A 14,714-nucleotide genomic window follows, 5' to 3' on the forward strand; every position below is an offset into this window, starting at 1 on the left:
CCGCGTCGTGTGGTTCCTGCTCCTCGCCGCCAGGCGTCGCTGTTTGACCGGGCTCCACGGCGGCGGCTCCTCTGTAACTTTCCTGCCCGGTTAGAGCGCTTATCACTCTGCTAGCGAGCTTCGATGCGAGCGGTGTCCTGGAGCGCAGCAGGTTCAAGAAAACGAACCGTATTTATTTTTAAAGACATTTCCCTATAAATAAAACTTATTAACACAACCCTCTTCCTTCATTCCGTCATCCCTTCCTTCCCTGATTATTTAGCGGATTAACATACTTTTTTATAAACCTCTCCGAGTCTCCTCCCCGTTCACTCCCCCGCTGGTGTGATCGCTTCGTCAGCGGGCACCGAGCCCCGTTTTCCCCCGCCTTTGGCGCGCCGTGACCCGGATTGGCCCGTGTGGGATCCCCGCCGCAGCCCCCGAGTCGTTCGTAGGCAGTTACCGGCTATATCAGGAGCAGCCCTGACCGAGAGAGAGCTCACCAGACACGGGCGGAGATAGCAGCAGCGCACCCCGACTCAAGCTAACTCTAACTCGGCTAAGGTAGAAATGGACTCTCGGTCGATTTTCCGGAGCGGCTCCAGTGGTCAGACTTTCAGAGGTAAGGAAATACAATCTTCTCTCGATTTTAATCTTACTTTAAAAATGTTTTTTTTTTTTCGTTTCTCACTTGGTACAGTTTAGCAGCACCGCACTTTGAAATGGTCTGCACTCTGTTAAGTTTGTCTATCTGCAAATGATTAGTTTATTAAGTGAAGATCTAGTGCTGTATATTATAAAGACATTTCAGAGGGCTGGATCGCATCGATATCAGGGTCTAGCGCTGTATATTATAAAGACATTTCAGAGGGCTGGATCGCATCAATATCAGGGTCTAGCGCTGTATATTATAAAGACATTTCAGAGGGCTGGATCGCATCAATATCAGGGTCTAGCGCTGTATATTATAAAGACATTTCAGAGGGCTGGATCGCATCAATATCAGGGTCTAGTGCTGTATATTATAAAGACATTTCAGAGGGCTGGATCGCATCAATATCAGGGTCTAGCGCTGTATATTATAAAGACATTTCAGAGGGCTGGATCGCATCAATATCAGGGTCTAGCGCTGTATATTATAAAGACATTTCAGAGGGCTGGATCTCATCAATATCAGGGTCTAGCGCTGTATATTTTAAAGACATTTCAGAGGGCTGGATCGCATCAATATCAGGGTCTAGCGCTGTATATTTTAAAGACATTTCAGAGGGCTGGATCGCAGCACTATCAGGGTCTAGCGCTGTATATTATAAAGACATTTCAGAGGGCTGGATCGCATCGATATCAGGGTCTAGCGCTGTATATTATAAAGACATTTCAGAGGGCTGGATCGCATCAATATCAGGGTCTAGCGCTGTATATTATAAAGACATTTCAGAGGGCTGGATCGCATCACTATCAGGGTCTAGTGCTGTATATTATAAAGACATTTCAGAGGGCTGGATCGCATCAATATCAGGGTCTAGCGCTGTATATTATAAAGACATTTCAGAGGGCTGGATCGCATCAATATCAGGGTCTAGCGCTGTATATTATAAAGACATTTCAGAGGGCTGGATCGCATCAATATCAGGGTCTAGCGCTGTATATTATAAAGACATTTCAGAGGGCTGGATCGCATCAATATCAGGGTCTAGCGCTGTATATTATAAAGACATTTCAGAGGGCTGGATCGCATCAATATCAGGGTCTAGTGCTGTATATTATAAAGACATTTCAGAGGGCTGGATCTCATCAGTATCAGGGTCCAGTGTGTGTATCTCCAGTGTTATGGAGTGTATAGAGAGGTGCTGATGTGAAGCAGACAGAGACACTCATATGAAGTATGTAGATAGAGAGGTACTCTATATACATGTACAGTAGAGAGACGGAGAGAGTGGAAGATAGATGCTCTTAACAGTGGAGAGGTAGATACTCGATGCAATAAATAGACAGATAGATAGATAGATACATGTTCTATGCAATAGATAGACAGATAGACAGATAGACAGACAGATAGATGCTCTATGCAGTAGACAGACAGACAGACAGACAGATGTTCTGTGCTGTAGATACACAGACAGACAGACAGATAGATGCTCTGTGCTGTAGATAGACAGACAGACAGACAGATAGATGCTCTATGCTGTAGATAGACAGACAGACAGACAGACAGATAGATGCTCTATGCTGCAGATAGACAGACAGACAGACAGACAGACAGATAGATGCTCTATGCTGCAGATAGACAGACAGACAGACAGACAGACAGATAGATGCTCTATGCTGCAGATAGACAGACAGACAGACAGACAGACAGATAGATGCTCTATGCTGCAGATAGACAGACAGACAGACAGATAGATGCTCTATGCTGTAGATAGACAGACAGACAGACAGACAGACAGACAGACAGACAGGCAGATAGATAGATGCTCTATGCTGTAGACAGACAGACAGACAGACAGACAGACAGATGCTCTGTGCTGTAGATAGACAGACAGACAGACAGGCAGGCAGATAGATAGATGCTCTATGCTGTAGACAGACAGATAGATGCGCTATGCTGTAGATAGACAGACAGACAGACAGACAGACAGACAGACAGATGCTCTGTGCTGTAGATAGACAGAATACATTACGGAGATCGATTTGTCTCTGTTAAGCAGATGCAGTCACTAGATCACTGATAGACAGGCTCGCTGCAGCAGGGCTCGTGGGAGTTCCGTGTGTGTGTGTGTGTTAATGTGTTAGTGTGTGCGTGTCTCCGTGTCTCCGTGTGTCAGTGCGTGTGCGTGTGCGTGTGTTGTGATGTCAGTTGACTTATTCTGGTCTCCAGACAGATTGCCGGGTGTCAGTGAATCATTCGTGGTGTGAATGAACGAGTGAGTGAAAGAAAGAAGGAAGGAAGGAACTATGAATGAACTAATGAGTGAGAGAAGAAAGAGAGTGACTCGTGCACAGCGTGGCGTAAACGCTGAAGTGAATGAATGAATCACTCGACACTCGGAATCTTACTGGAGATCAGAATAACCAGACTGTGTGAAAAACATCTCCCACCTGCAGAGACACACACACTGAGACACACACACTGAGACACACACTGAGACACACACACTGAGACACACACACTGAGACACAGACACTGAGACACACACACACTGAGACACACACACTGAGACACACACTGAGACACACACACTGAGACACACACACTGAGACACAGACACTGAGACACACACACACTGAGACACACACACTGAGACACAGACACTGAGACACACACACTGAGACACAGACACTGAGACACAGACACTGAGACACACACACTGAGACACACACACTGAGACACACACACTGAGACACAGACACTGAGACACACACTGAGACACACACACACTGAGACACACACACTGAGACACACACACTGAGACACACACACTGAGACACAGACACACACACTAAGACACACACACTGAGACACACACACTGAGACACAGACACACACTGAGACACACACACACTGAGACACACACACACTGAGACACACACACACAGACACACACACACTGATACACACACACACTGAGGCACACACACTGATACACACACACACTGAGACACACACACTGATACACACACACTGAGACACAGACACTGAGACACACACACTGATACACACACACACTGAGGCACACACACTGATACACACACACACTGAGGCACACACACTGAGACACAGACACACACTGAGACACACACACACATACTGAGACACACACACTGACACACACACACTGAGACACAGACACACACTGAGACACACACACACACTGAGACACACACACACTGAGACACACACACACTGAGGCACACACACTGATACACACACACACTGAGGCACACACACTGATACACACACACACTGAGACACACACACTGATACACACACACTGAGACACAGACACTGAGACACATACACTGATACACACACACAGACACACACACACTGAGACACATACACTGATACACACACACACTGAGACACAGACACTGATACACACACACACTGAGACACAGACACTGAGACGCACACACAGAGACACACACACTGATACACAGACACAGACACTGATACACACACACTGATACACACACACTGAGACACACACACAGAGACACACACACACACACACACACTGAGACACACACACAGAGACACACACACTGATACACACACACACACATTGAGACACAGACACACACACACACACTGAGACACACACACACGTTTGCATTTGTGTATGTTCTTCTCATTGACTCTCATTATATTTTTATTTACTATTTCTAACTCCAGTCACACAAAACTCCACACAGGGTGAAAGTTGAAAACAAACTAAATATTTTGGCACTTTTTTTTTTTTTGAAGGCATATTTAATTCTTAAAAAGGTGTTTTTCAAAGTGCGGACGTCCCCACAACGTCGTTTTTCAGGAGTTACTATCTTTGTGGGGACAGTTTCTCAAATTCTGTCTCCACATTGATACAAATACCTGCCCACACACACACTGAGACACAGAGACACATACACAGACACACACACACACAGACACATTGATATACACAGAGACACACACACAGAGACACAGAGACACACACACAGAGACACACACACACACACTGAGACACACACACACACACACACACACTGAGACACACACTGAGACACACACACACACACTGAGACACATACACACACTGAGACACACACACTGAGACACACACACTGAGACACACACTGAGACACACACACACACACACTGAGACACATACACACACTGAGACACACACACTGAGACACACACTGAGACACACACACACAGACACATACACACACTGAGACACACACACACACTGACACACATACACACACAGAGACACACACACATACAGAGACACACACACACACAGATACAGTACAATACAATACAGACACACACACACACACACAGATACAGTACAATACAATACAGACACACACACACACACAGATACAGTACAATGCACACACACACGCTCTCTTGTCCAATCTATTCAATGACTCTACTGAATTATAAATGACATTCCCAGTTTCCGAGTATTCAGTTTCCAGACTCTGTGTCACGAATGTTCCCTGACTGATCTGTGAGTGACCAGCGCTTTCCATCCGCTGCTTTTTATCCAAAGCAACTTCCAGAGACTAGGGGGGTGAACTCTGCATCATCAACAACTGCTGCTGCTGCTGCTGCAGAGTCACGTCCAATAGGGGCTTGTTTGTTTGACGTCTCATCCTGAAGGACGGAGCACAAGGAGGTTCAGTGACTTGCTCAGGGTCACACACACACACACACACAGGGAGTCAGTGGCTGCTGCAGAGTCACTTCCAATAGGAGCTCGTTTGTTTGACGTCTCATCCTGAAGGACGGAGCACAAGGAGGTTCAGTGACTTGCTCAGGGTCACACACACACACAGGGAGTCAGTGGCTGCTGCAGAGTCACTTCCAATAGGAGCTCGTTTGTTTGACGTCTCATCCTGAAGGACGGAGCACAAGGAGGTTCAGTGACTTGCTCAGGGTCACACACACACAGGGAGTCAGTGGCTGCTGCAGAGTCACTTCCAATAGGAGCTCGTTTGTTTGACGTATGCTTATTCAAGGCTTCTGTTTTGCATCCGTTTTATTAAGCTTCACTCTCCAGCGTGGTGTTGTATTATGGGATGTGATCAATATTAAAATATTCAAAGATGAGGTTGTTGGTACTCTTGCCCTCTGCTCCCTCCCCTCGCTTTCCTCTCTCTCTCTCTCTCTCTCTCTCTCTCTCTCTCTCACCCGCCCGCCCCCTCTTTCTTATTTCGCTCCTCCCTCCCCCCTCTCCTCTCTGCTCTCTCGCCCCCTCTTTCTTCTCTTGCTCCTCACCTCTCTCTCCCACCCTCTCTCTTCTCCTCTGTCTCTCTCTCTCCCACTCCTCTCTCCTCTCTCTCCAGGCTCGTTGTCTCTCTGGCTCCTCTTCTGGTTCTCCCCTCTCTCTCTCTCTCTCCCTCTCCTCTCTCTCTCTCCTCTCTCTCTCTCCCTCTCCTCACTCTCTCCTCTCCCCTCTCTCTTCTCTCTCCCCTCTCTCTCCCCCTCTCCAACTCCCTTCTCTCTCTCTCTCTCTCCTCTCTCTCTCTCTCCAGGCTCGTTGTCTCTCTGGCTCCTCCTCTGGTTCTCCTCTCTCTCTCTCCCTCTCCTCTCTCTCCTCTCTCTCACTCTCTCTCTCTCCTCTCTCTCTCCCTCTCCTCTCTCTCTCTCCAGGCTCGTTGTCTCACTGGCTCCTCCTCTGGTTCTCCTCTCTCTCTCTCTCTCTCCCTCTCCTCTCTCTCCTCTCTCACTCTCTCTCTCTCCTCTCCTCTCTCCTCTCTCTCCTCTCTCTCCTCTCTCTCTCCCCTCTCTCTCTCCTCTCTCTCCCTCTCCTCTCTCTCTCTCCTCTCTCCTCTCTCCCTCTCCCTCTCCTCACTCCTTCTCTCTCTCTCTCTCTCTCACCCCCGCTCTCTCTCTCTCTCCAGGCTCGTTGTCTCTCTGGCTCCTCCTCTGGTTCTCCTCTCCCCCTCTCCTCACTCTCTCTCTCTCTCTCTCACCCCTCTCTCTCTCTCTCTCTCCAGGCTCGTTGTCTCTCTGGCTCCTCCTCTGGTTCTCCTCTCCCAGTCCAGTCTCCTCCTGCCCTCGCCTGTGTATGTGCTACCCCTCTCCTATGACGGTCAGCTGCCAATCCCAGAACTTCACCGCGGTCCCAGCGGGAATCCCCTACCACAGCCAGAGGGTTTTCCTCCAGAACAACCGGATCACGGAGGTCCGGGCCGAGTCGTTCGGATTCGGCACGCAGGTACGAGGGAAACTGATCCGATAGAAATGAAACAAACAGAACCAGCAGCTTCGGTTCCTCTATATAGAATGAACTCCCTCCTCTAGTGATATTAAACTGCAGTTACAATGTAATTCCAGTCCAGTCCAGTCTAGTGATATTAAACTGCAGTTACAATGTAAGTCCAGTCCAGTCTAGTGATATTAAACTGCAGTTACAATGTAATTCCAGTCCAGTCCAGTCTAGTGATATTAAACTGCAGTTACAATGTAATTCCAGTCCAGTCCAGTCTAGTGATATTAAACTGCAGTTACAATGTAATTCCAGTCCAGTCTAATCTCTGATATTAACTCTGTTCTCTCTCCAGGTCCTGTGGCTCTACTCCAACAACATCAGCTCCATCGAACCCGGGGCCTTCAGCGACCTGCGGGACCTGGAGGAGCTGGACCTGGGGGACAACCCGTCCCTTCGGACCCTGGACCAGGACACGTTCCGCGGGCTGGACAAGCTGCAGAGTCTGCACATGTACCGCTGTCAGCTGGGGACCCTGCCCGGCACTGTCTTCAGAAAACTCTACAGCCTGCAATTCCTGTACCTGCAGGACAACCTGCTGCAGCACATACAGGTGAGTCACAGAGGAGATACCCTGTACCTGCAGGACAACCTGCTGCAGCACGTACAGGTGAGTCACAGAGGAGATACCCTGTACCTGCAGGACAACCTGCTGCAGCACATACAGGTGAGTCACAGAGGAGATACCCTGTACCTGCAGGACAACCTGCTGCAGCACGTACAGGTGAGTCACAGAGGAGATACCCTGTACCTGCAGGACAACCTGCTGCAGCACATACAGGTGAGTCAGAGAGGAGATACCCTGTACCTGCAGGACAACCTGCTGCAGCACATACAGGTGAGTCAGAGAGGAGATACCCTGTACCTGCAGGACAACCTGCTGCAGCACATACAGGTGAGTCACAGAGGAGATACCCTGTACCTGCAGGACAACCTGCTGCAGCACATACAGGTGAGTCACAGAGGAGATCCCCTGTACCTGCAGGACAACCTGCTGCAGCACGTACAGGTGAGTCACAGAGGAGATACCCTGTACCTGCAGGACAACCTGCTGCAGCACATACAGGTGAGTCACAGAGGAGATCCCCTGTACCTGCAGGACAACCTGCTGCAGCACGTACAGGTGAGTCACAGAGGAGATACCCTGTACCTGCAGGACAACCTGCTGCAGCACATACAGGGGAGTCACAGAGGAGATACCCTGTACCTGCAGGACAACCTGCTGCAGCACATACAGGGGAGTCACAGAGGAGATACCCTGTACCTGCAGGACAACCTGCTGCAGCACATACAGGTGAGTCACAGAGGAGATACCCTGTACCTGCAGGACAACCTGCTGCAGCACGTACAGGGGAGTCACAGAGGAGATACCCTGTACCTGCAGGACAACCTGCTGCAGCACGTACAGGTGAGTCACAGAGGAGATACCCTGTACCTGCAGGACAACCTGCTGCAGCACGTACAGGTGAGTCACAGAGGAGATACCCTGTACCTGCAGGACAACCTGCTGCAGCACATACAGGTGAGTCACAGAGGAGATACCCTGTACCTGCAGGACAACCTGCTGCAGCACATACAGGTGAGTCACAGAAGAGATACCCTGTACCTGCAGGACAACCTGCTGCAGCACATACAGGGGAGTCACAGAGGGGATACCCTGTACCTGCAGGACAACCTGCTGCAGCACATACAGGGGAGTCACAGAGGGGATACACAGAGAGGAGATGCACTCACACAGAGAGTCATAGAGGAGCCAGGATCCTAACACTCCCTTTCTCTCTCTCTCTCTCTCTCTCTCTCTCAGGACGATCTCTTCGCTGACCTGGTCAACCTCACACACCTCTTTCTCCACGGCAACCTGATCCGGGTCCTGTCTGAGAACGTGTTCCGCGGGCTGGTCAACCTGGACCGGCTGCTGCTCCACCAGAACCGGATCAGGCAGGTCCACCGACGAGCCTTCCGAGACCTGGGCCGGCTCACCATCCTCTTCCTCTTCAACAACTCCCTGTCCGAGCTCCCCGGCCCCTCCCTCACCGGCCTCCGATCCCTGGAGTTCCTGCGGCTCAACGGGAACCCCTGGTCCTGCTCCTGCCAGGCCCGGCCGCTCTGGGAGTGGTTCCGCAGGGTCCGGGTCTCCAGCTCCGAGCTGCTGTGCACCGGGCCCCAGGAGAGGAAGGGGCTGGACCTGCGCTTCCTGAGGGAGATCGACTTCGCGCGCTGCCCCCTGCAGGACACCCCCGGCAGATCGAGCACCTTCAGCACCAAATGGTGGTTCCCCAAGTCTGGCAAGAGCGGACATGCGGAGAAATCCAAAGGGCTTTACGGGAGGAAAGGCCAGCAGACCAGCAGTCTGGATAACCCGCAGGTCGGGGGTCGCGTCAAGAGTTTCGAACCGGAACCCGAGTCCGCCCTCCCGAAGCCGGGCCCCCAGGATTACTGGGAGAACTATGAGAACGAGGATCCCAGCCTGGGTTGCTCCGACGCGGACTGCCTGAGCGAGGAGGAGAGCTCGAGAGGGGAGAGGAACCGTCCCGGGTTCGCCCTCCTCTCGCTCTCCCTCTCCCTCGCGCTAGCCTCGTTCTCGGCAGGAAGCATCTAGGGAACCCCCCGCCCCCCCCCCCCCCCTCCTGTTTTTCTTTTTTTTTAAAACGTTATTAAACACCCACAAGGGCGTTTTTTTTAATGCAGTCCACCAGAGGGTGGCCGACGCAGCGCTGGTCTCGGAGAAACACAAATTCTCTTTCCTATAGACCTCTATACAGCTCTGCAGTATTGAGAGTGGAGCTCTCTTTCCTATAGACCTCTATACAGCTCTGCAGTGTTGAGAGTTGCGCTCTCTTTCCTATAGACCTCTATACAGCTCTCCAGTGTTGAGAGTGGAGCTCTCTTTCCTATAGACCTCTATACAGCTCTGCAGTGTTGAGTGGAGCTCTCTTTCCTATAGACCTCTCTACAGCTCTGCAGTGTTGAGAGTAGAGCTCTCTTTCCTATAGACCTCTATACAGCTCTGCAGTGTTGAGAGGGGAGCTCTCTTTCCTATAGACCTCTATACAGCTCTGCAGTGTTGAGAGTGGAGCTCTCTTTCCTATAGACCTCTATACAGCTCTGCAGTGTTGAGTTATCTTTCCTATAGACCTCTATACAGCTGTGCAGTGTTGAGAGTGGAGCTCTCTTTCCTATAGACCTCTATACAGCTCTGCAGTGTTGAGAGTAGAGCTCTCTTTCCTATAGACCTCTCTACATCCCTGCAATGCTGAGTGGAGCTCTCTTTCCTATAGACCTCTATACAGCTCTGCAGTGTTGAGTGGAGCTCTCTTTCCTATAGACCTCTATACAGCTCTGCAGTGTTGAGAGTGGAGCTCTCTTTCCTATAGACCTCTATACAGCTCTGCAGTGTTGAGAGTGGAGCTCTCTTTCCTATAGACCTCTATACAGCTCTGCAGTGTTGAGAGTAGAGCTCTCTTTCCTATAGACCTCTATACAGCTCTGCAGTGTTGAGAGGGGAGCTCTCTTTCCTATAGACTTCTATACAGATCTGCAGTGTTGAGAGTGGAGCTCTCTTTCCTATAGACCTCTATACAGCTCTGCAGTGTTGAGTTATCTTTCCTATAGACCTCTATACAGCTGTGCAGTGTTGAGAGTGGAGCTCTCTTTCCTATAGACCTCTATACAGCTCTGCAGTGTTGAGAGTAGAGCTCTCTTTCCTATAGACCTCTCTACATCCCTGCAATGCTGAGTGGAGCTCTCTTTCCTATAGACCTCTATACAGCTCTGCAGTGTTGAGTGGAGCTCTCTTTCCTATAGACCTCTATACAGCTCTGCAGTGTTGAGAGTGGAGCTCTCTTTCCTATAGACCTCTATACAGCTCTGCAGTGTTGAGTGGAGCTCTCTTTCCTATAGACCTCTATACAGCTCTGCAGTGTTGAGAGTAGAGCTCTCTTTCCTATAGACCTCTATACAGCTCTGCAGTGTTGAGTGGAGCTCTCTTTCCTATAGACCTCTATACAGCTCTGCAGTGTTGAGAGTAGAGCTCTCTTTCCTATAGACCTCTATACAGCTCTGCAGTGTTGAGAGGGGAGCTCTCTTTCCTATAGACTTCTATACAGATCTGCAGTGTTGAGAGTGGAGCTCTCTTTCCTATAGACCTCTATACAGCTCTGCAGTGTTGAGTTATCTTTCCTATAGACCTCTATACAGCTGTGCAGTGTTGAGAGTGGAGCTCTCTTTCCTATAGACCTCTATACAGCTCTGCAGTGTTGAGAGTAGAGCTCTCTTTCCTATAGACCTCTCTACATCCCTGCAATGCTGAGTGGAGCTCTCTTTCCTATAGACCTCTATACAGCTCTGCAGTGTTGAGTGGAGCTCTCTTTCCTATAGACCTCTATACAGCTCTGCAGTGTTGAGAGTGGAGCTCTCTTTCCTATAGACCTCTATACAGCTCTGCAGTGTTGAGAGTGGAGCTCTCTTTCCTATAGACCTCTATACAGCTCTGCAGTGTTGAGAGTAGAGCTCTATTTCCTATAGACCTCTATACAGCTCTCCAGTGTTGAGAGTGGAGCTCTCTTTCCTATAGACCTCAATACAGCTCTGCAGTGTTGAGAGTGGAGCTCTCTTTCCTATAGACCTCTATACAGCTCTGCAGTGTTGAGAGTAGAGCTCTCTTTCCTATAGACCTCTATACAGCTCTCCAGTGTTGAGAGTGGAGCTCTCTTTCCTATAGACCTCTATACAGCTCTGCAGTGTTGAGAGTAGAGCTCTCTTTCCTATAGACCTCTATACAGCTCTCCAGTGTTGAGAGTGGAGCTCTCTTTCCTATAGACCTCTATACAGCTCTCCAGTGTTGAGAGTAGAGCTCTCTTTCCTATAGACCTCTATACAGCTCTGCAGTGTTAAGAGTGGAGCTCTCTTTCCTATACTGCTAGAGTCACTCTGATATGAGATTGAAATCTGAGAATTGAGGATTAACAGAAAAACGAATTGGAACGATGATACAAATTATTAATATTATCATCACTGTTCCTCTGTAAACATCCGACATCATTCTCTTTGTAAAGTGTGTAAAAAAAACTACATTTGTAATTTCTAACAACAAAAATAATATATATTTAAAAAAAACCAGACAAAAAAATACCTTAAAATGTTACAGAACAGGGAAGAAAGCGTTTTAAGAAAGTCGCGTCTCGGATCCAGTGAAGTTCTGGATGACGAAGGCATGGAAACGCTAACCTGACTTTCTTTCTCAGCCTCTTCTGGGTTCATCAAAACCCTACCAATGTTCTGAAAACCTTTTAAGACCAAAAAAAAAAAGGTGCATTTTCATGTGTTTTAATTTAAATGTGTTTTGTTTATCTGGGTGTTTTTTTTGGTTGGTTCCAAACGTGTGTAAAATGCTTGTTTCTTACAGTCGGTCTCATTTTTAGTGGACTGGTCCATTTCAGTGCAGTCCAAGGTGGGGTTAGGGGAGTTTGGACTAGTAATAATAATACTATGCACAATAGCCATAGACCAATCACCCCCCTATACTAGCTTAAATGGACTGGCCCACACTTCTGTACTGAGTGAGTTTGTGCAATTTTGAAATTTTTATTTTATTTATTGATTCAATTTAATTTATTTCCTAATAATCGTAAGTATTAGAGCTCAGGAATTCAACACATTTGTAAGAGTCTTAATAACTGATATAACATTGTACAAGGGGATCTGAGAGCCAGCAAATTCAATACAGTCTAGTCTAGTGAACTAACAGCACTGTACTGTACTGGGGATCTGAGAGCCAGCAAATTCAATACAGTCTAGTCTAGTGAACTCACAGCACTGTACTGTACTGGGGATCTGAGAGCCAGCAAATTCAATACAGTCTAGTCTAGTGAACTAACAGCACTGTACTGTACTGGGGATCTGAGAGCCAGCAAATTCAATACAGTCTAGTCTAGTGAACTCACAGCACTGTACTGTACTGGGGATCTGAGAGCCAGCAAATTCAATACAGTCTAGTCTAGTGAACTCACAGCACTGTACTGTACTGGGGATCTGAGAGCCAGCAAATTCAATACAGTCTAGTCTAGTGAACTAACAGCACTGTACTGTACTGGGGATCTGAGAGTCAGCAAATTCAATACAGTCTAGTCTAGTGAACTCACAGCACTGTACTGTACTGGGGATCTGAGAGCCAGCAAATTCAATACAGTCTAGTCTAGTGAACTAACAGCACTGTACTGCACTGGGATCTGAGAGCCAGCAAATTCAATACAGTCTAGTCTAGTGAACTCACAGCACTGTACTGTACTGGGATCTGAGAGCCAGCAAATTCAATACAGTCTAGTCTAGTGAACTCACAGCACTGTACTGTACTGGGGATCTGAGAGCCAGCAAATTCAATACAGTCTAGTCTAGTGAACTCACAGCACTGTACTGTACTGGGGATCTGAGAGCCAGCAAATTCAATACAGTCTAGTCTAGTGAACTAACAGCACTGTGCTGTACTGGGGATCTGAGAGCCAGCAAATTCAATACAGTCTAGTCTAGTGAACTAACAACACTGTACTGTACTGGGGATCTGAGAAGTATCAAATGTTTAGAATTAGGTATGATGTGTGTATCCTTTTGTTAATTTGTGACAATCGCTCGCTTTGTATGTCAATGAAATATTAATTTTGTATTTATTTTCAAATCTTTGAATTCAGGATCAATGGATTTGGGTTGCCGAATGACGCCCGCCATATTAGTAAGGGCAGCGGAGTTGGAACGGCAGCCATCTTGGTAAAGGGAAGTTCTGTGACCATGCAAGTAATTTGCCCTTACCAAGATGGCAGCCCGAAACAGCCAACCTCCCCCAAAAAATGAAAACTACTGACTGTTGTCAGACTTGTAACAGAAAAACATTCTGTGATATATATTTATGTATTTAAAAAAAATGTTGTTGAAGAATAAATATGTTTTATTAAAAAAATGTAATTGTTTTTGTCTGTCTTCAAGAAAAAATATTATAGTGTACAGTACAGCTTATAGAAGTGACCCCTCCACTAAAAGCGTGATTTAACTGAATGGACGATAAAGAAAAAATGAAATTTTCTGATGGTAAAACGTTCTATACATTTCAGATTATTCATTTTATTAATGAGTCCTTCAGCAGACGCTTTTATCCAAAGCGGCTTCCAGAGACTAGGGGGTGAACTCTGCATCATCAACAACTGCTGCTGCTGCTGCTGCAGAGTCACTTCCAATAGGAGCTCGTTTGTGTGACGTCTCATCCTGAAGGACGGAGCACAAGGAGGTTCAGTGACTTGCTCAGGGTCACACACACACACACAGGGAGTCAGTGGCTGCTGCAGAGTCACTTCAAATAGGAGCTCGTTTGTTTGACGTCTCATCCTGAAGGACGGAGCACAAGGAGGTTCAGTGACTTGCTCAGGGTCACACACACACACAGGGAGTCAGTGGCTGCTGCAGAGTCACTTCCAATAGGAGCTCGTTTGTGTGACGTCTCATCCTGAAGGACGGAGCACAAGGAGGTTCAGTGACTTGCTCAGGGTCACACACACACACACAGGGAGTCAGTGGCTGCTGCAGAGTCACTTCCAATAGGAGCTCGTTTGTTTGACGTCTCATCCTGAAGGACGGAGCACAAGGAGGTTCAGTGACTTGCTCAGGGTCACACACACACAGGGAGTCAGTGGCTGCTGCAGAGTCACTTCCAATAGGAGCTCGTTTGTTTGACGTCTCATCCTGAAGGATGGAGCACAAGGAGGT

General features: G+C 48.0%; 1 protein-coding gene across 1 annotated transcript; it reads left to right on the forward strand.

Moving 5' to 3' along the window:
- Positions 1–140: 140 nt before the first annotated feature.
- Positions 141–9,574, forward strand: LOC117970140 (reticulon-4 receptor-like 2). The gene is made up of 4 exons (XM_059018894.1): positions 141–601; positions 6,694–6,914; positions 7,261–7,518; positions 8,770–9,574. Exons 1-4 carry the CDS (start codon positions 550–552, stop codon positions 9,562–9,564), a joined length of 1,326 nt encoding a protein of 441 aa, XP_058874877.1. The 5' UTR covers positions 141–549; the 3' UTR covers positions 9,565–9,574.
- Positions 9,575–14,714: the final 5,140 nt, after the last annotated feature.

Source organism: Acipenser ruthenus, unplaced genomic scaffold (assembly GCF_902713425.1).
Source record: "Acipenser ruthenus unplaced genomic scaffold, fAciRut3.2 maternal haplotype, whole genome shotgun sequence".
Lineage (NCBI taxonomy): Eukaryota > Metazoa > Chordata > Actinopteri > Acipenseriformes > Acipenseridae > Acipenser > Acipenser ruthenus.